Source organism: Myodes glareolus, chromosome 1, assembly GCF_982192425.1.
Source record: "Myodes glareolus chromosome 1, mMyoGla1.1, whole genome shotgun sequence".
NCBI classification, from domain to species: domain Eukaryota; kingdom Metazoa; phylum Chordata; class Mammalia; order Rodentia; family Cricetidae; genus Myodes; species Myodes glareolus.
In genome coordinates, this window is record NC_142026.1 from 51146402 (window position 1) to 51172262 (window position 25861).

General features: G+C 46.2%; 1 protein-coding gene across 4 annotated transcripts in view; it reads left to right on the plus strand.

The window, feature by feature from the left end:
* Positions 1-25861, plus strand: part of Znf536 (zinc finger protein 536) — a 452425-nt gene that overhangs the window by 301328 nt on the left and 125236 nt on the right. Inside the window, exon 7 of one of the 4 annotated variants that reach the window (XM_048448810.3) lies at positions 373-1276. The exons of the other annotated variants lie outside the window; for them this stretch is intronic. Within the exon in view, the coding sequence (XP_048304767.1) occupies positions 373-380 (8 nt within the window). The 3' untranslated portion in view covers positions 381-1276. Of the gene's footprint in view, positions 1-372; positions 1277-25861 lie in introns of those variants that run through there. 4 annotated transcript variants of the gene reach the window in all.

The following is a 25861-nucleotide window of genomic DNA, read 5'->3' on the forward strand; positions in this document are numbered from 1 at the left end:
AGAAAGAATCAGGATGCTTCTTCCTTCCTTCTTTCCTTCCTTCTTTCCTTCCTTCTTTCCTTCCTTCCTTCCTTCCTTCCTTCCTTCTTTTTTTTTCAGATGTTAGATGCAAAACTCAAGTTTCGAATAAGGTAATAACTATGTCCTATTACTTAGTGCTGATAAATAATACCTCTATACCTAATTGCTAGCCTGCTTGAATCATGTAGCCTAGTCCTGCATTAGCCAGAGCCAGAAAGACCAGGTATTATAAGTATTCCTCTATTGTCATCTGTTCTATTAAACTGTAGGGACTATGACCCTGCCCTCACTTCCACACACCTCTAGCCCCAAACCGTATCTGGATTAATAAATCTACATGTTTTCTTTCAGGTAAGTGACACCCCATGTCCTAGTCACTCTGTCTGGACTTCCCCTTGTCTGTCCGTGCTCCTTCGTGGTTTATCTGCAGCTTGTTAACCGTGCAAAGCCAACAGAAGAACGTATACACATATATGTCTCGAGTAAATGATTCCTGCCGGCACAGGTATGTGTGTGCACACAGCACACCAGCCTGCAATCTTTGTAGAGTCAAGAGTGGCTGGAAACATTGCCCCCAGATATTTCCCAGTAGTAGTAGATGCAGAGGCTTAGTAACCTGCGTGAGCAAGGAGATTCACTCCATGTCACAGACCCCGACTGACAAATCCTGGTGGGTGGCAGGTTCCTGGGTCAATGAAAACCTGACTGGGGGCAGTGTGCGTGTCCTGCCAGCTCACCTGAGCTCACAGGGCCGGGCCCCACACTAGTCTCGTCAGCGTTCCTGGCCTGTGTCTGATTGTCATGTATTTTGTAACACTTTAGAAGAATACAGAAAAGTGCAGTGATTATCTTTCTCCATAGTATTTAAGCAGAAATATTGCTAGTTTAATATTGTGTCAGGTCGTCGTATTATCCAGGAACAGGTGACAGTAAACCCCCAACAAGCAGCACTCTGACAGTCACAACGTAGAAACGGCGACCTAAGCAAAATGTGTAAACGTGTACCGGGTTATCCTGTGCTTTGGAATAGACTGTTGTTGAAATAATTAGAAGATATATTAAGGTGTTCCTGGTAATGAAGGCATGTAAGTTATCATAATTGTAGTTTCCTGCATAAGTGTCAACCCCTATCTTTCCGTGTGCTGTATGCTGAGTTACAAGTTAGGTCATTTATGAATGGAATGTAAAACAATACTAAAAATGCTTCAATAAGTTATCTTGGTATTGCTAATAAAAAAAAAGCTGTGAAACATTAGTGCAGTTTTGAGTCATTATGTTAATTCATTCCACAACACCCCTTCGCCCCTCACATTCTTCTCTCAGCGGGGAGCCTCAGCAGGACATTGTGGGGACCGGGCTCCTCAACATTGCCATTCATCTTCAGGTGGCCCTTTATCAAGCAACAATTCACCAACAGGCAAAAAGGAAAACCACTTCCCTGTTTTGGTGTGATGACTGTAGGGGGCGCCAGAGAGCCCAGTGACACGCCCATCTCTGCATCATGTGTCTTAGGCAGGTTTCTGAACCACAGGACCATTCACAAGACCCCTGGGTATAGGAGACAAGCCACTGTACGCAGTGTGAGAAGTGGGAAAGGTTTCTTAGGTCCAGCCTTCTCCAGAGATCTGTGTGTTCCTCCATGCTGTGACGCGTTCAGGGAGTTTGGTTACATTTTCATTCTCCTGAGATGTTTGGTCACTGTCTGTGTTTTAGCAGACTTTTTTTTTTTTTTTTTTTTTTTTTTTTAACCCCACCTTGCCTCTTCATGGGACAGAAAGAAAAGGATTTATGTTTTTTTGTGTTGCCTGCTTTTGTTGTTCCAAGAGCTGGGCTCTGGCCCTTCAAACTCCCTAGTTTCCCAATTCTGCACACGCTGTACTCAATCCAACTGGTCCCATAGGGTCAGGGCATAGAATCCAAGGCTCCAAGGATTGCTCACATCCTCAAATGAAGTGCCCAACAAGAGGGTGGGGGTAGAGAACTGTTCATTAAAAGTTGTTCTCAACCTTGGCCTTGGTGTCATCTCAGCTAGGAGAAACAGTCCATCCATTGTGCCTTACAATGACCCCTCACTCATCTTGACCCCTGAGGTCACAGTGCAGCATTAAGGAGTCACACTGAAGTCACACTGTGGGTTCCAGTGGGGGAAAAGGACAATCCCCAAATGCCTAATGAAAGTGAAGGAGGGGTCCGTTCCCTCCAGGTGCCAGGTTTACGTGGCCACAACCAAGCAATGCCAGCTCCACCAGGGTGCAGGCTGAGTGGGCACCAGGGGAACACAGAAGAACATCATTTTCCTTCCTGAGTGCTCTCAAATCCGGGGAAGTGTCCCAAAAGACGTGGGATACAGAAAAAGGGTGATTCATCTATGTCTCCAGCTATTCATCTACTCTTCTGGTGTGCTCCCCCCCCCCAAACTGAGCACATTGTCCCCATCTCTACCCATCATTTAAAACCATTTTCCCCAAACCTGCAGATAGCATTGCATCTACTGGGTGTCACTTTGACTGGAACAGGCTTCTGAGGGGCCCTGCCGCAAGCCCTCAGGAGCCAGGACTTGGGGAGGGGCAAGGCGGGGTGCAAAATAAGGAGGAAGGAGGCACAAGAGGATTCCTTATCTTCCACCCACAACACTGACAGCCGGGAGGGCTCCCTGGAGCCACATAGCCAGGCATCTGCTGTTCTGTCTTCCTTCTTTCAGGGCCCAGTCCCTCTCCTGGGGTCTCTAAGCAAGAAGGCTTGGTAGCATTTCCTCTTCATAAGCAGGGTATTTCCTGAGTTGCTCCCCTGTGGTAACTGGGGAAACTTAGAAGAGACCTCCTCCATGGGTTCCGATTCTCCCATTTTTATGGACCAGCTTCCACCCACCTCTCATTTTGGGACACCCACCTCATCATGCCTTGTACTGTTCCTCCTGCCCCTGCCCACTTCCTTCTTACCATCTCCACCTCTGGATAACAAACAACTCCCATATCACCAGTGGAATGTTCTCGGGAACACACTGTCTGCTGCCTGCAAAGGGAGCCACATAGACCCAGGCCCCTGGGGCATCAGTCAACTTCATTTAAGAGCTCTGCATGGAGGCTGGTAATTCTTCCTGTGGGTTCTCCCTCCCCCACACATACACATGGGATTATACAAGCCCCACAAGTTTGGATTCAGACCTGGAACAAACACAAATAACCCCCTCTGGACCTACTTTGACTATTATAGCCTAGACCCGTCCCAGTATGGTCAGCTTCTGCCCTGTGCTGCATAGGAGACCCCAAAAGGGCCCCCATCTATGGAACGGAAGAGCAAGAAGGTGTCTGTGGCTTCAGATGCAAGAGGCCAAGGAAGGCAAGGAGGTTTGCAGGAAACCTGCACACTTGTGTCTCTGTTCACATGTTTTGGAAGTGTGTATACTTTAACGGACTTTTGATACTCCAGTGAAGGAGAAAATCTAAGTTTGGGGACAGTTTAGTGTATGTGTATATATTCTGTTTTTCTCAAAGGAACTCCACAATGATTAAATACACAGGCACATACTGACAGTGGTGTCCCTGAATGAACAGAATCAGCCCATTCCATGGTCAAGGTCAGGGAACTCTGTGCAGTTAGTTCATTATAAAAAATAGCCATTTGTACGCACTGATGCTGGCTGGCTCTCTGAGGAGTGCATCTTCCTGCTCTGTGCTGTCCAGACATGCCCATTCAGCCATGGCCTGTTCACTGGGTTAAGTTTCTGTCTTGAATTTCTGTCGTGAGATTTACATAAGATGCTCTTAGTTATTCATATCAAAGGAGAAGCGCAACCCACCTGGGAAGGCAATTTCAGTTGTTTTACCAAATCATTGCTTTTTATATGATGGACACGTTGCTTTTTTTTGTTTTGAGTCCAGTGGTTGGTCTATCCTGGGAGGAGGACTGGGGCTAACCACAAAGAGAGGGTACTCCAAGGTATGTTTGCCTGGGAAGGTACAGTTGCCTCTGTGGTTGAGTAATTAAGCGTTCACACTCCAATGAGTTCCTTTTTTTTTGTTGTTGTCATTTTTTTTTTTCAAGATAGGATTTCTCTGTGTAGCCCTGGCTGTCCTGGAACTCACTCTATAGACCAGGCTGACCTTGAACTCAGAGATTCACCTGTCTCTGCTTCCTGAGTGCTAGGATTAAAGCCATGTGCCACCTTCTTCTTAAGGAAAGGGAACATAGTTTTTTTCAGTCCTTTCAGATTCCCTTTGGTGACGTCACCCAAAAGCAGATCTTTAGGTCACCTGGCCGCAAATAGTTGATGCAGGAGGAAATTGGGAGTGGTTCCTGAGAGGGCTATCTCCCTGGGCAACCGTGGGACATTTTTTTCTTTCTTCTGGCTTTATTGTAGATCATTCCAGACCTGCCAGAGCCACAGATGAGAGTACATGAGCTAATTCTGTGGTTCCCAGTGGGAAGTGAACCACAGATATTAAATGTTGAGACGCACCCAGCTTTTTAGCTTAGGAGAAAGTTTACCATGAGGGTCAGAGAGTCAGTCTGGGGTCAGGTGATCAGGCATCTGGCATCACCATGGAGCTCAGACAGCTCACTTCTCCATTTCTTTGGGAGATAAGCAGCAGGATTGTCTGTTTGGTCTCCAATCTATATCCTTCATGGCCTCCTGTAGCCTTGATCTTCAGTTGCCATCCTACACCCAGTGAGTATCACAGTCCTCATGAGACTCACCCAAAGGCCTTAGGATATGGGAGGACTCTGGTATTTCCACAAAGTATGGTGCTTCAACATACAGGGCTCCAGTTTGAGCAAAGACATCCAATCACTGTAGGTCACAGTGCATGTCAGGGCTTAGAGGGACTTCTAAATTATTAGAAGACCACCGAAGAGTTTCTCTTTTAATTCCAGAAGACAATTGCCACAGGAAAAGTCAACTGAGCTGGGTTTTTAGCTTCGTGAAAGGGCGAGAAAAAGGCTTGTCTTTGCTGAGTTTTTCTGTTTCAACCTCTTGAGAAGATATTTCTTATGTTGATTAAAGATTCCTAAGCAATTTACAGATTATCAACCTGCTAAGCTACTGTGTCCCTCTTGGACATACACATCCCGTGGCTGTCATTTCCACTCAATGTACACAGCCAGAGTTCTGGAGAGGCGGGTGGTATTGAGAGTTTCTTACGTGGTGGGGCACAGAGTTCTAGCTACACCCTTCCCTTCCCAGGACTTTGCTGTTCTTTCAGTCCCTGACCTCTTGAATGTCTTGGCAGAGCTACCTCTTTTTTTGAGGGGGTAGGGGTGGGAGGAAGGTTTCGAGGCAGGGTTTTTCTGTGTAGCCCTCCCTGGCTGTCCTGGAACTCATTCTGTTGACTAGGTTGGTCTCGAACTCACAGAGATCTGCCTGCCTCTGCTTCCCAATTTCTTGGATTAAAGACATGTACCGCCTCTTAACCCTCAGTTTTACCATCAACTGAGAAACCTGGCCACCTCTAAGAGAATAAAATATATATAACGTAGAGACAAGTTGCTCTCCCATCAATCATTTTAGGATTTCTATTAGCAAGAGGGCCCAAGTCAGAGTGCCATATAAACTTGCAATGGGCTGTGGAGTGGGTTATGGTTTGGGTAGGCCTGGGCACCCATTCTGGCCCACTGTACACACCACTTAAGTCTTCTGGCTGCACCCTTAGCTGGGATCGCTCACACCTGGTCTGAACACATCTGGAAATCTGGCCCCATGAGACCATCCCTGGAATTCACAGACAGCCCCACTGGCTCTAACTGAGCTGTTTTCCTGTCTGCTAATGGTATCAGGACTTAGGAAAACAGCAACACCCATCTCTGGTGGCCAGGCAATGGGAACAGGATTGCTGCTGAGTGGATTTGTTTAACATTAAAATTTTGGACTTGGAGTATCTGTCCTTTCTGAACTACACTGAGGGCCATTGTTTAATTTTAAATCACTAGGGTTATTTTCTTGGGGGCCCTGGGGATAAATGCTTTTACGCGGGTCAAGGACCAAGATTCTGTAATGCTGGGCTGGCTTTGTGCAGTCTCCGGTTTTCAGTAGGAGATGCTTCATGAGGCAGGTGACAAGGCAGGAGTTGAGTGATTTTCATCTTCCCATCTCAGAAGAAACAGGTGGGAGGGTTACTGTGGTGTGGGCCTGGGCATGATGGACCCTTAGGGGTGGGAAGAGGAATTTAGAGAGGAGTCTCCAGGTCTGACAACTGCCAGAAAGAGCGCATTAAGACCTGCAAGTGATAAGTCCTCAGAATGGGTACCATTCCCATCGTGTTGAGCAGTCCAGCCCTACCCTAGGAGACAGGCAGAGGGGAGGAAGGAGAAAACCATAGAGGGAGGAACTACAGAAAAGGGATTTAAGGGAAGAGAGAGAGAGAGAGAGAGAGAGAGAGAGAGAGAGAGAGAGAGAGAGAGAGAGAGAGAAACAGACAGGAAAGGAGCTTGGGCTGGGCTGCAGGTGGTAGGTGTCTGTGGTCTGACAGGGACACCCTTGGTGAGGATGGGGGGAGCTATAGGTCAGGTGAGGTTCCGGAGCACAGCACCTGGTGGCCAGGGCCTGCCGCTCCAGCTGTGTCCTCTTCCCCATGCTGCTCCCCAGCAGTCAGTTACAGGAGGAAATGCTGCAGCTTAATCAGAATTATTTACAAGATAATGGTCCATTGTTTGCACTAAGACAGATGTTGTCTGTGGGAACTTTGTGTTTTATGCTCTCTCCCTGCTCTGCCTTCCCTGGTGCAGATGGGATCCAAGTAATGTGAGTTATTATTCGGGACGGAAATTCGGAGGCTGCTTCTCTGCAGCCCAGACTCCGCTGAGCCACCGAGAGAGCCCAGCTCTGGGGTGGGCAGGGGTAGAGATGGCCACTGCCGGCTGCAGGGGCAGGCAGGGCCCTCCAGCAGGCTGTGATTAAGGAGGTCATGTTTCCTTGAGGGGCGGGCTGGTGCGATCGCCTTGTCCAGGACAGGAAGGACTCACTCTGATTAAGATGTACTTGCTATGTGTTGACTTGCGAGGTCACCACTGACATCTCGAATGAGGGTGGCCATCTGGTCCTGCTTTGCCAAGGGCTAAGGGCAGCCCCTCTCCTGTGGGGGCTGTGATGCTCTTCTCCCCTTCTTTGACTGGCTAGAAACCTTCCTCTGGGTCTTCTGGGGTCACCGGGGGAGTCAGCTCCACTGGGCTTCAGAGTCTCAGTCTCTTGCTTCAAGGTGCAGCTGGCCAAATGAATGCCTGTCCCTGGGAACTGGCCAAGGATGGAACCATAGATCAGCAGGGAGGTGGTGCTGGGGTGGAGGGTCAGACACTTGCTCTGTGTCGAGCTTTGCTCTCAGCTTGTAACACCAAGTCAGACAGGCACCCCATCAGACCCCTTGATTCCTAAAAATGTCTCACAGTCAAAGCCATGACCTTTCCATTAGAGAGGGGCTCCTGTGGCCCTTGACTTGGTTATTACTGCATGCATCTTGGGGAAAGCAGAGAGTTTTTCCCTGAAATCCACATGTCAGATCTCAGCCCCAGAGCCTAGCAACTGGAGAGGCTCTCTGGAGAGCCAGAATGTAATGTTATCCAGAAAAGGGTTAAACCATTGAGCTATACTGCCAAGCCTCTGTTAGTGTTTTGTTTTGTTTAGATTTGGGGTTTTTTTTTGTTTTTTATTTTTTGTTTTTTTTGAGACAGGATCTCAGAAAGTAACCTAGACTGTTCTAGAACGTGGCAATCCTTTTGCTTCTGCCTACCAAGTGTTTGCCCACGGGCTTGTACTTACTGTGCATAGCTCCAGTTCTTTTAATACAGTGCATTTTCTATGTCCAGTAGTGGCCAAGAACAAACAGATTAAAGTAATGCATACCACTACCTTGGGATGTGTGAACAAGAAGAAATAGGAAAGAGAGTAGCTTTTATCAACCAAGAGAACATATGTGTACCTAGCATGTGGGTACCCAGAGGAAAACGACCCATTTCCCTCATATTTGTTGACTCACATACCACCCAGAAATCATTTCTACCCATGGAATGTTACTCCCTTCATAAAAAAGCTATCTGGAGCATCTTGGTCATGTTGAAGATGGCAATCTCCTGCCATGCTCCCTCACGCCCCCCTGCCCACCTGAGATCTGGCTCTGGCAGACCTAACAGAAAGACCTGGTCCTTTGGGTTTCTTAACACTCCAGATTGATGTTAAAATATTCACTGTAAATCCAGCAGTAATGGCACAGGCTTGTGATCTCAGTGTTGGGGAAGTCAAAAGAGGTTCAAGGGTTCAAGGCCAAGGCTCCATTACATCGCTGGACTCTGCCTTAAAAAAAATCCAAAACTAAAAGTCCATAGTATGAGCCAGGGTCAAGTTATCGTCTCAGCCCCTTACAGATGATAATGCCAATTGCATCCTTTCTGTGAATCCCAGGGGAGGAATCATCCTATTATTCTGTCATTCTCAGGAATGGGAGGGGGGTTCCCCTTGCCCCACATCACCTGCAACTCAGGCAGAGGCAGTCCCTGCTCAGCGGCTGCTTGCTCTTTCATTTGTTGCCTTTATCAGTCCTTTGGGATGCATCCACACTAAACTGACCAATAAATAAAAGCAGCCGTTTCTGCCAACCTGTAACTCTGGGTCCCAGGAAAAGAGAGGACCATTCTAGACATAAATTCAAACTCCAGACAGAGCCAAAGAACTTTCATACAGAGACTGGCAGGGCAGGATGGTGCGTGGGGCCAAAGCTTGAACTAGCCATGTGACCCTCAGCGGCGGCAACTCTCCTTTCAGGTTGATCTCCAGCATCACAGTCTCAGGTCAATTCATCTTCGGACTATACCCAGTTATTTCCCAGAGGGGAGAAAAAGAGTAAAAGCTCACCCCTCCCCTTTCCTGAAGCAATAGGATCTCACGGAAACCTGACCCCTAGCTCAGCAGTGGTCCCCTGGGGCCAGGGAGGGTAGAGAGTGGGTGGCCTGAAGCACCGGCAAGCCCTCCAGGCTGGCGCTGCCGTCTGCCCAGCCCCCAAGGGCGGAGACAGCAGCAGAGGTCAAGCTGGGATAATATTTATCAACCTTATTCTCAAGCTGTCAGCCTCTGCCTCAAACCCAGCATCACGGGAGATCCCGGCTTATATCTTAAGACCCCTCAGAGCCACCTCACATGTACCCAATTACCTCTGTCAAGCAGGGGAAGGAGGTCCCCTCTGTGGGTGGGATCTTAGGCCTTTGAGCCCACTCCTCCTGTCCAGCCAGCTAAAACTGTTGAAACTGCAAACCAGTAATAAAAGGATCATATGTGTTTCCCACCGAACAGGTTCTTTAGGGCTATTACGATAATTAAAAACATATGGTGCCGTGCTAGTCGGAGGGAAACTGCAGATGTACAAATTAGGTATTATAGAAGGGTTTTCTGCTTTTGCCCTTTTAAAAACGTCAAGTCGGAGAAGTTTAGGGAGATAAAATGGCAATTGTGCAGACAGTGGGTAGCGTTTTGCTTTTAAAATCATTAAATATATAAGCTCTTGTTTTTAGCCTTACTGAGAATAAACAGCTTCTGGTAGGGGAAGACGAGGAGAGAGGCTTAGAGCCTGGAGTGTGCAGGGGTAGGGGCAGGTGAGGAAGCTGTCATCCCACCTCAGTATCGCAGATACCCTGCGATTGTGTGCATTTTGATCCCGAAGAGGATTGTATTAAATATTGAATTGTATTACGGTGCGATTGATAGGCGCAAAGATGGGTGGTTTTTGTTTTGTTTTTACGTTAAACTTTTTCATTGTTAGGTGGCAAAGATGCCAGTATTGAGTAGTCCAGAAAGCATCATTTGTTTTAATTTAAAATATGCAATTGATTTTGAGAAGATGATAAATATTGCTAAGGAAAAGAAATTGGGAGGATTTCCAGGGTTCCTTGTCAGTGGCCTTCCAGTGTGGCTGTCCTGTGGTCCAGTTCTTTGCAGATGGGTGTAATGACATGGCCTTGCTTGGGGGCCGTAGAGACAACAGGCTTATAGCCATAACACAGTGAGGGGCCGGTTCGGCAGTTAAAGATGCAGAACTTTGCCACTGCCTGTGTGATGGGACTGCTTTGTAGGGGAGGCAGTGTGGAGCAGGTCACAGGGGCTTGGCCTCTACCTTCTCTGCCCCCAAGGCCTTGCCCCTCATTATTCACGAAAGCACTTTCTGGTCCCTCTGAGATTATCCACTCAGGACAGGGATGACCTCCCCCCCACACACACACATCACTTTAAAACATTTCCCGGATAAGACTAAGGAAGTGAATGACAGTCAGCAGGAATACACAGCAATCGCGAGGTGCCACTACCCCAGAAACCAGCCACTGGACCCTCAGATAACTAAAATAGATGGAATCACAGTGTATAACTTATTGAAATTCTTAATAATGAACAAAAACAAAGTTCTAGGTTTTTTTTTTCCTTCCCAGTATTAGGAACTGAACTTATTTTTGTGGGCATGCAAGATATGTTCACCCATATCTCCAACCCTTTTTAATTTTTATTTTGAGATTGACTCTCAATTGGGTACCCAGGATAGCCTCGAATTAATTCTGTAGCCCAAGCAATTCCCCTGCCTCAACCTGCTGTAGTTGGGATTATAGGTCTTTACTCTCAAACTCAACTCACTTAATATACTTTGTGCTATGATATTTGCTGCATCCCGGATTTTGAAGAATTTGATGTTGGAAGACTCCAGACTCCATCTTTCTTGGTCATTACCAATGAAAATGGCCTGTGCAGTGGACTCCTTGGCTCTGTGTTTGATGAAGTCCCTAGGTCTGTGCCATCAATTTTACCTACACACTTTGGATGCCATCAAAGGGCCATTGTCTCCCGGTGTCCCTACCTTTGGGATCTGTGACTTGCCCTTCCCCTCTGCTTTGTCCTGGGATTGGGTAGTAGAGCCAGCCTTCTCCGATAGCTCCAGCCATGATCAGGATGAGAAGGGGATTCCTCAGACATCTATGAGCAGCTTCATACTTCACACTGGACCACCTCTCTGAGAAAAAACTAGCCACCCTAAGTGTCTCCAGTTCCATGACTGGGAGATCCCTGTGTTCAGGGATGATGCGTTCCAGGCCTGCCGCTGCTTGGATAAGCAGTGGCCAGCTAAGAACCAGGGTTTGCTACCCAGTTCCTGCTATACCATGCCCCTGACTACCCAGACATCCAGTCCTCTCCGAGTCCTGTTTCCTTTGGATCTCAGGCCTGATGTGGCTGCAGGAGGTTACAGGAGGACCCAGAGAGTTTTGGGAGTGGGAACTCTGAGCAAACGAACGAGCTCGTTCCTCCGAGCTCCGAGGAGCATGAGGGTGTGGGGAGGGTGGCAACGGTGCTGGCAGCCCAGAGCCAGCCTTTTCTTCTCCCTTGAGTGATAGCAAGCGTAAGATGTTATTGTGCACATAGGTATTACCGCTTTAACTTTTACTGAGGTAAAATAACACCTTGTCACTCAGCGCAAGTACCAATCACAAAATGAATTAATTGTAATAACTGTTGTCAACAGAACAAAAGACTTGTTGCTTTTCTAAGCAGATTTCAGCGCACTGAGAACTATATACAAACGTTCCCATTGGGCAGGTTGGCGGAAACCAGTCAGAACATAATTGTATCTGTCTATCTCTTTACTTTGTTTTTAAGGGCTAAGGAATCCAGTTAAAAACCTATATTTTAAACATATCAATAAATATAGCCCTTTTTGTGTTTGGGATGTCTCCTCAAAAAAAAAAAAAAAACCATGGAGTCTTTAATAAATTGGCCATGAAAATAGCATTTGCCGTTGATGGCTCCAAATAAGGGCCAGCTGCAGAGGCTGCCTGTGGACTCTTAAGTCATGAAGGGAATTATGCCCAATTACCTTCCCATAAAACACCCTCTCATTTCTGGAAGTTATCAAAACGCATCCTGTGGACAAGTGGTCAGTCGGCCCCCTGCTCCTCAGAGAAGCCCAAGAGGTCTCATGCCAGGCCCACCGGGCGCTTAACTGCCTTCGCGGCGGTGGTGGCGCGGGCAGGCTTGTTTATAGCCGCACTTTTTTTTCCAGCTCCACACTCCCTGCAAACCTCTATTTTTAAAAAACTGTTTATTTTTGCATTCTAGCTTTTTTGCTTCCTAGAACACTTCTTTCTTGAAGAATTGAAGCAGCCCTAGAGATAGTGTTCTGCAAAAGAGGCCCTTCTGGGAGGGTGAGTGGGCAGAGGGAATGGGGTTTGGTCTCTCCAAGGTCCTGTTCATTCAGCATGGTGCCTCCATCCGACGGGAGAGAGTGGCTTGCCTTTGAGGGTGTGCATAGGACTTCACGGCAGTTGAACCGGGGAACAGCCTAAAGCAAAGTGTGCCCTGGACCCACTAGCTAAGTGTGGATGTGACCGCTGCCCTCTGCGGTAATGATTCTGAAGACTATAAGTGCTTCAGCAACTCCCAGAAGGCTCTGCGGAAGCTGTGCATTATATAACCATCAGCAACCGTGCAGAGCAAGTGAGCTGGAGACCCAGAGGGATGGGACGCCTTCTGGTTCCAGGTTATCTCATTGGTGCTGACCTCTGTCCCTCTCCTCTCCTCTCTGCTCACGTTTTCCCACACCTCCACACCCTTTGGCTACCCTGACCCGTGTGTCCATCCCTCAGACATCCCAGGCTTGCACAGCATCTCCGAGGCCCTGGAGGCAGCCTGCTTTATCAGTTGTATTCACTGGAGACTCAGTTGGGCACTCCACGGTGGGGTGATAGCAGGGATGGGAGAAGCATGTGAGATGTTTCTGACGCGCAGGTCAGGAGAGAACTGTTCATCAAGGACCAGAGACTACCGTGGGTGCTGTTTTCACACGTTCAAGTTGGTTTTCCTCTCTCCCTCCTCCCCTCTTCTTCCTTATGTCCTCCTATTCTTCCTCATCTTCCTCTTCTCCTCCTCCTCCTTCTTCACAAAAGGCCATCTCCTTCTTATTGGCTGTGGCAAGTCATCTCTGTGTGCAGCCTGGGGAAGCAGGCTTCCCTTGTGCACACGCCAGGAAAGGGGACTCCATGACTGTCAGTCACACTAAAGGTTCCAAGTATGTGTGCTCACATCAGGCTGTGAAAATGGGAAAAAGGAGGCAAGGGGTTGTAGGAGAAAGGAGGCTGAAGGGGCACATCTGTGGTGAGTGGAGGGTCGTTCTGAGGAGATTGCTGGCTCCAGTGGCCTTTTCTTCCTGGTCTCAGCCTTCACCAACATTGTTCTGTGGGGCGAAGACCATGTGTTCTCTCCTGTCTTTCTCCAGAAATAGAAGAGTCCACTGCAGGGAATGAGTGCAGGCACCTGTCCATTCTTTTTTTTTTTTTTTTAAGCACATATCAAATCATTCCAGGGTGTTGAAAGAGGGTCACAAACCAAGCAGCTACGGTCGCGGCCTTTGTGGGCCTGACATCCTCTGGGCACTCTGGTCATAAATCAGTTACAAGTTCAGATTCATGAGTACATGAAGATGATGGAGACTAGAATGGCTAGAGATTGACCCAAGGAGGTGAAGTCCATGAACCCCTAGGGTCAGGGAAGATGTCTTTAGGGGTTGTGGATGGGAGGAGGAGAACAATGGAGAAAGGCCTGGGAGGGCAAGAAGCTAGCCATACAGATATTTAGGAGTGTTTCTCCAGGGGGAAGAGACTTCGAAGACAAAAAACCTGAGACAGGAAATGACCAGGGTCACCGCATATGAGAACAACGTTTCCTGAGGCTATCTCAGAGAGCAAGGTTCTCAATGACTATGAGCAGGCAATAGGGCCAGGACTGTGGCTTTTTGATCTATTTGTGCAAATGAAGAAAGGAAAGTCCCCAGAGGGAACACTTCATTGTAGTTATGTGGCAGTGGAAGGCAGGTTTAGATGCCTGGGTCTCCTGATTCTTTGTCGGGTACCCTGGAGTGCCCCTCACAAGTCTGAGACTTGGAGTGGGATGAGTAGGGTCATGGCAGGCAGCATCACTGAATTTGAACTCTAAGCCCGTTCCTAGGCAGGACAAAGAAATGGAAAGACTCAGTCTTATGATCTTGTAAATATGATTTCATGAGAGACACACACATTTCTCAGTGCTCCCAAGATGGGAGCTCTTCATGTCTACAGACCAAGGTTGCCCATGCAGAATCAATTTTGTTCATTTTAGGAATCAACAAACAGCAAGCTGCAGCTGGGTAGCACAACTAATGACAATGGCCACACCCAACACAGTGGGATGGCCCAGCTCACTGTGGGCGATGTCAATCCTAGGCAGATGGTCCTGGGAATCTAGGAAAGGTAACTGAACGTGAGCCCGAAGAACAAGCCAGTGAGCATTGTCCCTGTGTGGCCTCTGCTTTAGTTCCTGCCTCCAGTTTTCTGACTTGGATTCCTGTCTTGACTTTCCTTCATGATGAACGGTGATAGGAATGCATAAGTCAAATAAATCCTTTTCTCCCCAAGTTGGTTTTGATCATAATGTATTATTATCTCAGCAATAGAAGCCTAAGACAGCAGGTGACACCATACTGTAGCGACAGACCAGAGCAGACATCTTAACCCATATATTTGACCCCTATAAAATATATATCAATTATATATATATGTAAATAAATATGTATATGTCTTAGTTAGGGTTTCTATTGCTGTGAAGCGACAACATGGCCACGGCAACTCTTACAAAGGAAAAACATTTAATTGCGGTAGCTTGCCCACAGTTTCAGAGGCTCAGTCCACTATCATCACGGCAGGGAGCATGACTGCACGCAGGCAGATGTGCTGGAGCTGAGAGTGCTACATCTTACAGGCAACAGGAAGCCGACTGAGTGTCACATTTAGGGAACCTTGAACAAAAGAGACACACTTCCTCCAACAAAGCCCCACCTCCTAATAGTGCCACTCTCTTTTGGGGGCTATTTTCTTTCAAAGCACCACAGTATATTTATATTATAAAGTAAAAGTTTAAAAATGCTTTCACTCAGTGGCTTTCTCCTACCTGCTGTATCCTAAGCTAGCACATAACGTGCATGGTTGGAGCAGTGTAGCTCTTTACTGAAGACTGACAGCTGGAATCCTGTGGGTTGTGGGTTGCCCTCTGTACTAGGCATGGCACACATGTCTACATCGGCGCAGGTCTGTACTGACTTGCCTCTACTTATGCTGTGTTCACCCCTGTTCCTTGTGGTCTGTTCAAGGGGCTGGTGAGTTTTCAGGACAGCCAGTGGGAGGTGCTCTGCAGTCGGGAGGGTCTACTCATTCCTTCACTCATTGGTTTACTAGCAATGCCACTGGGCAGGTACTCCCTGCACATTTCTTCTGTGTTAGGCACGCTCCTTGGCGTTAGGGTACAGAAGTGAACTGCTATACTCTTAGACCCTATGGACCTATTTTTCCTTATCGCCGCTCCTCCAAGCATAGCCCTCTGCTGACAGCACCTCCCAGAGGATAAGTCTTTGGTGATGGAGTGGCTCATCCCCTCTTACCCATGGGCATCTCATTTGGAGGTGCTCAACCCTCCGTATCGTGAGTCTGCTCTATCTACATTCCCAAGACCGACCTGTCTGCCCAGGAAGCACTATCTATAAGAAGCACTATCTATCCCAATAAGAGACAGAAAACCAAGGAAATGGTGATATGTTCCCACTTAGCAAATACTTCCTGAGGGCTCCAATGTACTAAACCCTTTTCTAGGCCCTGGAGCTTGGGGTAAGTAAAGAGACACAAACTCCTTCCTAAAAGTGCCCTTTCTGGTAGGCACAGCAAACACCAGCAGGCAAGAGGAAGAGGACAGAGGAAAACCGGGCAGGAAAGCATTTACGGAATGATGGGAGGAGATGGTGATTCACATGTGGGGACAGAGTGAGGGCTCGTGGGAGATATTCAAGCAAAGATTTGGAGGAGACCAGGGAGCCTCTGGGAGGGTTTAGGGAGCACAGTCCAGGCAGTTGCTAGCAAGAACCTAGACTCCGAGACCAAGGGCTCATTGGAGGAATGTAGAGAAAAGAAAGAGAAAATGTCGAGAAGAGTAGACTGGACAAGCTACAAGGTACATGGGGCTCGATGAGCCATTCTGTGCACTCTGGCTAGTTTCATGGGCTAAGGAGGCAACCTAGGGCTTTGTAAACTGCTCTGTGCATTCTGGCTAGGGCTGTGGGACAGGTGAGGGTCCCGCAGTCACTGTGCTCTTCCCCTCCACCTTTTATTGAAAAGAGATTTTTTTCTCACATAATATATCATATCCTGATTACAGTTTCCCTTCCCTCGACTCCTCCCAGTTCTTCCCCAGTTCCCCTCCCATCCAGACCCACCCCCTTTCTGTCTCTCAGAAAACAAATAGGCTCCTGAGATATAAAAATAAAATATAATAAGATAGAGAAAAAACTAACACATTGGAATAACATAAATAGAAGGAATTAATAAATAAATAGATGGGGGAAAACAAGAAAAAGGCGCGCGCATGCGCGCGCGCACACACACACACAACCCTAGATACAGACACAAAGACTCATTCGCACACTCAAATATCCCATAAAAACACTGAACTGTGAGATGTATGTGTCTTGTCTGTAGCGTAAAAAAAGACAGAAAAAATATAACTAAAATAAAAGCTAAGGTTAAAAACAAAGAGCTCCGACACAATATTATGAGACAAGAAACCTCCAAAGATGCTGTGGAATTCATTTTCTGTTGGCCCTCTACCGCTGGGCACGGAACCCAGCCTTAAGAGTAGCTTGCTTTCCCAGTGAGACTCTGTTGGAGAAAACGAAACTTTCATTTGCACGTGGTTATCAACTGGAGACAGCTTCTTGATCAGGGTAGGGCATGTGCCCTCTTCTCCTTTCAGCTCTAGGACTCCATCTGGTGCAGACTCACCCGGGCCCTGTGCACACTACCTCAGTCTCCGTGAGTTCATATGAGCTTTGCTCATGTTGATTTAGAGGGCCTTGTTTCCTTTTGTCTGCCTTTGCCTCTGGCTCTTACATTCTTTCTGCCTCCTCTTACATGGGGTTCCATGAGCCCTGAAGGGCAGGATTTGATGAAAATATCCCATTTAGGGCTCAGTGTTCCAAGGCCTCTCACTCTCTGGATACTGTCTGGCTGTGGATCTCTGTATTTGTTTCCAGATACTGCAGCAAGAAGCTTCTCTGATGATGGCTGACCAAGGCACTGATCTATGGGTTTAGGATGTCATTAGGAGTCATTTTATTGCTATGGTCTGTAGTAGAACAGTAGTATATAGTTTTACCCTAGGTTCCTGGGCAATCTAGCTTCAGGTTTCTTGGCCAACTAAATAGCGTTGCATATGGGTTCCAGCTCATAGAGTGGGCCTTAAGTTAAATCAGACATTGATTAGCTACTTCCACAAGCCTTGCAATCCCCATCAAAATTCCAATACATCTCTTTACAGGTCTTTAAAGGACAGTTTTCAGTTTCATATGGGAACGCATGCACACGCAAAAATCCTAGGATATTTGAAACAATCCTGAATAATAAAGGAGGAGGTTCTCCATCCCTGACCTCAAATTGTACTCCAGAACTATATTCATAAAAGTATTGGCAGTATATAGACATAAAATAGACACACAGATCCACAGAATTGAACTGAACACCAAGACATAAACTCACATACATATGGACACCTGATTTTTGATAAAGAAGCCAGAAGTGCACATTGGAAAAAAGACAGCATCTTCAACAAATGGTGCTGGCCAAACTGGATTTCTGTCTGTAAAAGAATGCAAATAGATCCATACTTATCACCCTGCACATAACTCAACTCCAAATGTATCAAAGACCTCAACTTAAAACCATATACCCTGAACCTAAAAGAAGACAAAGTGGAAAATAGCCTTGAATTCATTGACACAGGAAAATCTTTCTGAACACCTTCAATACAGTCACCAAGATCAACAGTTAATAAATGGAACCTCATGAAACTGAAAGCTTCTGCAAGGCCAAGAATATCATCATTCAGACAAAATGGCAGTCTACAGAATAGGAAAAGGGTCTTACTAACTACATATCCAGTAGAAGGCTAATATCCAAAATATATAAAGAACCCAAGAAACTAGATATCAAGAAAATAATTAACCCAATTAAAACATGGGGTACAGATCTGGGTGGTGGCGGCACAGTACTTGGAAGGCAGAGGCAGGCAGAACTCTGTGAGTTTGAGGCCAGTCTGGTCTACAGAGTGAGTTCCAGGACAGCCAGGGCTTTGCAGAGAAACCCTATCTCAAAAAACTAAAACCAACAAACAAACAAAAAAGAGTATGCATGTACAGATCCAACTCCCAAAAGAAGACACTCAAATGGCTGAGAAACAACACTTAAAGAAATGTTCAACATCCTTAGCCATCATGGAACTACAAATCAAAACTACTTTGAGATTTCATCTTACACATGTCAGGATAGATAACATTAATGAAGCATGCGCTAGTGAGGATCTGGAGCAAGGGGAACACTCATCTATTGCTGGTGGGAGTGTGAACTTGTACAGCCAAGATAGAAATCAGTGTGGTTCCTCAGGAGGATGGGAATTGATCATCCTACCACAGAGACACTTGCTCAACCATGTGCACCGATGCTCTATTCATAATAGCCAGAAACTGGAATCAACCTAGATTCCTCAACAGAACAATGGATAAAGAAAATGTGATACATTTACAGAATGAAACATTACTCAGCCATTACAAAGATCACAAAATTTGCAGGTGAACAAATGGAACTTGAAAAAAAATATCATCCTGTGTGAGGAAACCCAGAGAAATAATTATATATTCATGTATATGTGGATATTAGCTGTTAAGTCAATGATAATCATGATAAAATCTGTAGAGCTATAGAGGTTAGATATAAAGTGAGGGACTAGACAGGACAGATAGATATCATTAGGAATGGGAAACAGAAGAGATGGTTATAGATAGATTGGGGGACTGGAAAAGGAGGATCAAGTGGGGAGTGGGAAGGAAGAGGGAGATAAGGGAAAGAATACAGGGAGAGACAGCTAAAATTAAGGGTCCTTTGAGGGGTATGATGGAAACCAAATTCAGTAGAAGCTTTCTAAAATATATACATATAGAAAGGCAATCTAAATAAAATAGCTAAATAATGGCAAAAGACAGAGCCCCCGTTAGGCATCTCTTGTCACCAAATAAAGCTTCCAATACCACGAAAGTGTCACACCTAATTGAGTTGTTGGCCAAAGGTGACCAATGGGAATCCCCAAACAACAAAAGCTGTTGCCAAGACTATAGGTTGCTCTTCACAAAGTGATGTCAAGGCCCTATTGCTGAAGACAACATCCACACAACTCACTGAACATAGAGAAGTTGAGCTGGTACCTGCATAGAGCCTTCGCCATTATGTTCTAGTGTGTTTGGTACAGGAAGGTGCTCTGTAGGCGACCAAAGGAGAAATGTAAACACCAACCCAGTCATAAACACTTTGATCTACAATATGGTCCTGCCTGAAAAATATGCTAGGGAAATCCCTGTGCTCCCAAGAGCCCTGTCCTTAGGGTCCCATCCTGTCACCAAAAGCAAAGCTTGGAAATCTTTCTTTTTTTTTTCATTGAAAATATTTTTTTTCACATAATATATTCGGATCATGGTTCTGCTCAATCCCTAGCTCCTCACACATATTTTCTACCTCTTCACCTTCCCAACTCTACACCTTCTTTTGCACTCTCTCTTTAGAAAACAAACAGGCAAAACCAAAATCAAACAACAACAAAAATGCAGAACAAACCCAGCAACAACAAAACAGAGGGAGAAAGCAAAAGTATGAGAAACTCACACACACATACACATCATAAAAACACAAAATTAGAAACTATTATATTAAAAAGAAAAGAACAGTAAGGTTTTAAAACCAATGTGCCCAAACAAAGAAATATGTAACAAAAAAAATCTCCAAAACTACCCTTGAGTTTGTTTTGTGGTAGCCATCTGCTGCTGGGCATGGGGCCTGCCCTTAACTGTGGTTTATATATATCCAGTGAGCCTCCACTGGAGACAACTAATTTTTCCTTTGCAAGTGGTTGTCAGTTGCAGATAGCCTCTTGGTTAGTGTCTTTGTTAGGGTTTCTATGGCCGTGAAGAGACACCATAACCATAACAATTCTTATAAAGAAAAGCATTTGAATTGTGACAGCTTACAATTCAGAGGTTCAGTCCATTATCATCATGGTGGGACATGTCAGCATTCAGGCAGACATGGTGTTGGAACTGAGAGTTTCCTTTACAGGCAACAGGAAGTGAACTGTCTCACTGGGTGTGGCTTGCACTTATGAGTCCTCAAAGCCCGCCTCCACAGTGACACAGTTCTTCCAACAAGACCACACCCACTTCAACAAGGGCACACCTCCCATTAGTGCCACACTCTTTGGGTGCCATTTTCTTTCAAACCACCACAGTTAGGGACAGGATATCATGTCCACTTCTCCATTTCCGTGCCAGAACCCCACCTGGCTTGGACCCGTGTAGATGCTGTGCATGCTGCCATAGTCTCTGTGTGGCAGTCCTGCTGTATCCGGAGGACACTGTTCCCTGGGTGCCTTCCCCCCTCACTGGCTCTTCCAATCTTTCCTTTTCCACATAGCTCCCTGAACCCTGAGGGAGTGGTTAGGTGAAGACATCCCACCGAGGACCTAGTGCTGTAAAGTCTTTCACTCTCTGTAGGCTGTGCAGTTGTGGGTCTCTGTGTTCTCATCGGCTGCAAGAAGTTTCTCTGGTGATGGCTGAGTGAGACACTGACCCTAGGGCACAGAAGAATGTCATCAGGAGTAATTTGTCTGCAACGTTCTTTTAGCAGTTCGATAGTATTTAGAAATCTTAATAATGCTGAATCCTGTGGCCCTGTGTTTTCCTTTTGTACGGTTTCCACAAACCATGTAGCTGTCCCAACTTGGCTTTTACCCCAGGTGACCCTGGGAGACCTGTTGAAAATAAGATCAGTATACTAAGGTGACCTCATGCTGGCTGCCGGGGATGAGAGTAAAGGTCTGAAGCCAGGCAGGGCCTGCTGCCATGATGGGGCGGTGGAAGCAGGTGTCACTGGTGACAAAACATATGGCCTGCACTTGGGGCACTGCCCTTTGAGCCTGTGTGTCAGCCCCATCTGCCTCCTTCCCTTCCTGTTTCTGTCACCCTGTCACGTTTCCACTGGGGTCTTCCTTCTCCCTAACTCACAGCCCTGGCTGGAGCACCTTGGGCGTCTGTCTCTATATTGTCACTTCTGCCTCTGTCTTCGCCTTCATGTGTCCCCTCTCTCTCCTGCTTGCGAAGTAGACAACCGTCTGTTTGTTTCAGGTGTGGTGTGGTGTGCGGTGGCATCTCTATTGTTTGCCTCCATTTCTGATGGTGTGAGCTACACAGCAGAATCTTGCTCATAACTGCGAGAGTCTGAAACCCACACCATGCTCCTGAATCTACACTTTTCCTCCCGTGGCTTGCTGCATGCAGGCAGGGGGATGGTTGCCTAGCAAGGTCTGGGATCCTAGAGCTCATACCACCATCTGATCCACAGGGAAGCTTAGACACGCGTGACCTAGGCGATTCCCCAAGTAACACTGATGCCCTTCCCGGTAGTCAGGTGAGAGAAACCAGCCCTTTCAGGAGCGGCCTGCTCTTTAGGAAAGTCTGCACATCTTGCCTCAGTCTCCCCCACTGTCCGCTCTTCTTCAGATTCAAGCTTTCAGGATACCTTTGAAGTTTTCACAAGTACCCTGATATGTTTCACAAAAGAGGATCTTGAAAAACAGCTCTCCAATTCAAGTGAAAAATAAAAACAAGAACCTCCAACTCTTCAGGCATTTATTGATTATTTTTACTCTCTCCTTTATTTCAACACCCCGTCTCTCCCTATAAGGGAACATCACTCAAACAAAAGCGTTAAGAAACTTAGGGTGGATCTGTGGTTGTCGTGATAATTTGCGTCCTGGCTGAGGCCTTGTGTTCTGAGTTTTAGCCTGAATTACATATTTCCAGCGGCGTTGCAAAGCCCTTAGAAAACAGGATTTATCATGGAAATGGTGACATGGCTTCACCCAGCCTGGAGTTCTTGGGGGCCGCCGTAATATACTGCGCAGAGAAATCAGATCATTAGTTGGTTATAAACAAAGGACAGAGGCAGTAAATTAGAAGAGGCATTTCGGCAGTTTCTTACGCATTTACGACAGCAAAATATGCAGCCCCGTTTTATTCCTTGAGATAGTATTTAAGCATTTCAGATCTAACGTTCGTTTTCAGACATGGCCGCGCCATGCATTTTGAAGCCTTGGCCATTCTCGATCTTCTGTAGTTTTAGCCGTGATATTTTCTTCCTTCTCTGTTGCTCATTAGAAAAATGTTAAAAATCCATTTTGGTCTGATTAATAATAAAGCTGATCACATGTAACCTAATTTTCATTCAGGGCTGCCCCTGTCTGTGGAGTCATATACAAAGTGACCTTTGAATCGCCAGTGGACTCATAAAGTACAATAAGCACCATTGTCCTGTCAAAAATTGAAGATGTTTTACATCATTACAAAATTTAATGTTCCATCTTTTCAAATGCACTCCTTTTCAAAGGCCACATTCCAATTGAAGCTCATTAAAATCAGACTCAAGTTTCCTGTGGTGGGGATGAAGAGAGTTTCGCAGGCTAGGGGAGGAAAATGAATCAGTCTTTTAAAACAGATATGGTTACATATGAGTTTTGAAAGGTACGGGGATGGGAGAGCCTCCACTAGCGGCCACAGTGAGGCTTTTGTACTGATAAAACCAATCACTGCCTCCCGGATCCTTTCCCCTCCCCCAGGCACACATACCCTGGATCCTATTTGTTTCTGAATAAATCAGTTTGCTAAATAAAATTGTTGTTTTAAAGTTCAGGGATGGAATCTGAAGAGGGTTTTTTTTTTTTTTTGGTGGGTGGGTGGGTGGGTAGGGGGTGAAAGCTGTAAAACCAGCCCAGCAATTTCATATATTTTAGAATATATATATATATATATATATATATATATATATATATATATATATATATATATATATTCCTTTGAGTTAGAGACCTGATATTTCCAAAAGTCACTGTAGGACTCTGGGGGAAGTGGAAGAGTGGAATGGGAAGGCTGGCCACATAAATGCTGCATTGTTCCCAGAAGTAGAGAGAGCAATTTAGCTAAGACCTGTCTCAGTGGCCTAGTGGGGACTAGGAAAGATCCTCAGCGCTCCCATCTCAAACTTTTTCTCTGACTTTTTTGGTTTCTTGGCCAAAGATGTAATCAGGTTCTAGGTTTCACTGGTTCATCCACCTGACATGGAGGGACTAGATTAACAGCGTGTTCCTCACTCTGTTCTCCATGAGTATAAAAGGCCCAGAACACAAAGGCATACCCCTCACGCTTAGATAGATGAACATTTTCAAGAGACAGCTAGCTAGGTGGGACACACCTGTATCCTGCACTCACAGGGAGGAAAAGGTCTGTGAGTTCAAGGCCAACCTAGGCTGCATAACTAAGTCCTTTCCTAAAATAAATAAATACATAAAGGTGAAATCAGGGCTGAAGAGATGGTTTAGCACTGGCTGCTCTTGCAGAGGACCTGGTTCAGTTGTCAGCACCCACTTTGGGCAGCCCACAGCCATCTGTAACTCCAGTTCCACTGACCCCTCACACCCTCTTCTGGCCTCTTTGGGCACTGTATGCCGGTGCTTCACATACAGACAAGCAGGCATACACATAAGAATATAAAATAAAATAAAACCAGAAGGAATGTCAAGGTCTGGAAATTGCCTACTTCTAAGCTCAGGAATCAATAACTCGTGACCTGACACTTCACATTAGGGAATAAACTTTATTATATTAATTATAATATATTAATAAAAGTGGAGTTTTGCCATTTTTTTCCTCATGAGCCACAGAGAAGGAAGAAAATACCAGAAATAAAAACTACAGCAGACCAAGAATGACAAAAGGCTTCAAAATGCACCATGGCCACATCTGAAGACATGTGTTTGATCTGAAATACTATCTCAAGGGAAGAAATGCGAGTTCCACCTGCCAGACAAGTGTATCATTCACACGACTCTGGCACTCTGTCAGGAGCAGGCTGCCTGGGTCTGGCTGACTCATCTGTGCCAAGCTGCAGCGGTATTGAGAACTGAGTAGAAGTGACATTGCAGCCCAGTTGTGCCGTTTGTAGCTGTGTGACCTGGCATAGGTCACCTAGCTCTGCTGGGCATCAGAACCCCCAGTGGGACAGTGGTGCAGGTGCTCCCTGACTTCTGCTAACATCGCATCCCAGTAAACCCATAGTATGTTAAAAATGTCATGGAGAGTGGGGTGTGGTGCCACAGACTTGTAACATACCTACTACTTGGGAGGCCAAGGCAGGAGGACAGTAAGCTTAAGAACTGTCTAGGTAACTTAATAAGACCCTGACTTAAAATAAGACAAAAAAACCCCAAAAACCATAAAACAAAACCAAAAACCCTGCTTGCATAGCTCAGTAGTAGAGTGCCTACCTCTAAATCCATTTTAGTGAATGGAAGTGTGGCTGGGTAGTGGAGTGCCTACTAGAATCCCCCAATGAGGGGCTCAGGTGTGATTCAGCGGTAGAGCCCCTGCCTAGAATCCCCCAGTGAGGGTCTGGGGTGTGACTCAGTGATAGAGCCCCTGCCTAGAATCCCCCAGTGAGGGGCTGGGGTGTGACTCAGTGGTAGAGCCCCTGCCTAGAATCCCCCAGTGAGAGGGTGGGGATGTGACTCAGTGATAGAGCCCTTGCCTAGAATCCCCCAATGAGGGTCTGGGGTGTGGCTCAGTAGTAGAGCCCCTGCCTAGAGTTCCTCAGTGAGGGTCTGGGGCTGCGGCTCAGTGGTAGGATGCTTGCCTGGAATGAGAAAGGCCCTGGGTTCAATCTGTGGTACCAGAGAAATAGAAAGATGAATGTTATTGAAATACATTTCATAAGCATAGCCTACCATGTTATTCATCTTCCTCACCACTGTGGCAAACACTGATATAGCAACTTACATGGAAAAGGAGGTGTGTTTGGGTTCATGAGTTCAGACACTCATTCCACCTTGGAGGATAGAGCATGGCAGACCAGAGCAGTTCACATCATGGCGACCAGGAACTCCATCCTCTGAGCTCCATCGTTCTTTTATTGTCTATGCCTCTGGCCCATCGGATGGCGCTGCCCACATTCAGGGTGAGTCTCCCCCTTTCAGATGATTCTCTTTGGAGGACACATCTTCACAGGCATATCCTGAGGTGTGCCTCAACCACTTAGCTCATTCCAAACACTGTGAAGCTGACAGGGAAGACCAACAGTAATACTGCAAAGTGTGCCCAAAGTGCTGACATTAGGCTACAGCTGGGCCTGAGTTGTGAACTCCAAGCCTGTGTTACCATAGAGGCCTGAACAGTTATGGTGGTACATTGAGTGTCATGGCAACACAGTGCACTGCTGGGATTGGTTGCTTCCTCTTCATGACTGCATGGTTGATCAGAAACTAAAGTCTTTCATCTCAAGACTGTCACAAGCAGAATGCTAGACACACACACACACACACACACACACACACACATGTGATCAAAATTCACAGTGGGAGGTGCAACTGCTGCAGATCTTTCTTATGTATGCTTATAGATTTCAGAAATGCTAAATTGGACCATCATACATCATGGGACATCTGAAGTACGGACTTGGCATGACTGCATAAGATTATGTATATTAAGGGTTTGGCCCCATATCTGGGACATATTTCTCTACCTTTTGATGTGAGTTCTGCCTGTGGTTGAAGTGATAATATTAGTTGTAACTAATCCAGAAAATCAACAGCTGACTTACCTCCTTAGTGAATATTAGCTTGGCTAGAGAGCTAAAGCAGTGGTTAGCCCCTCATCCAGTAACTAGC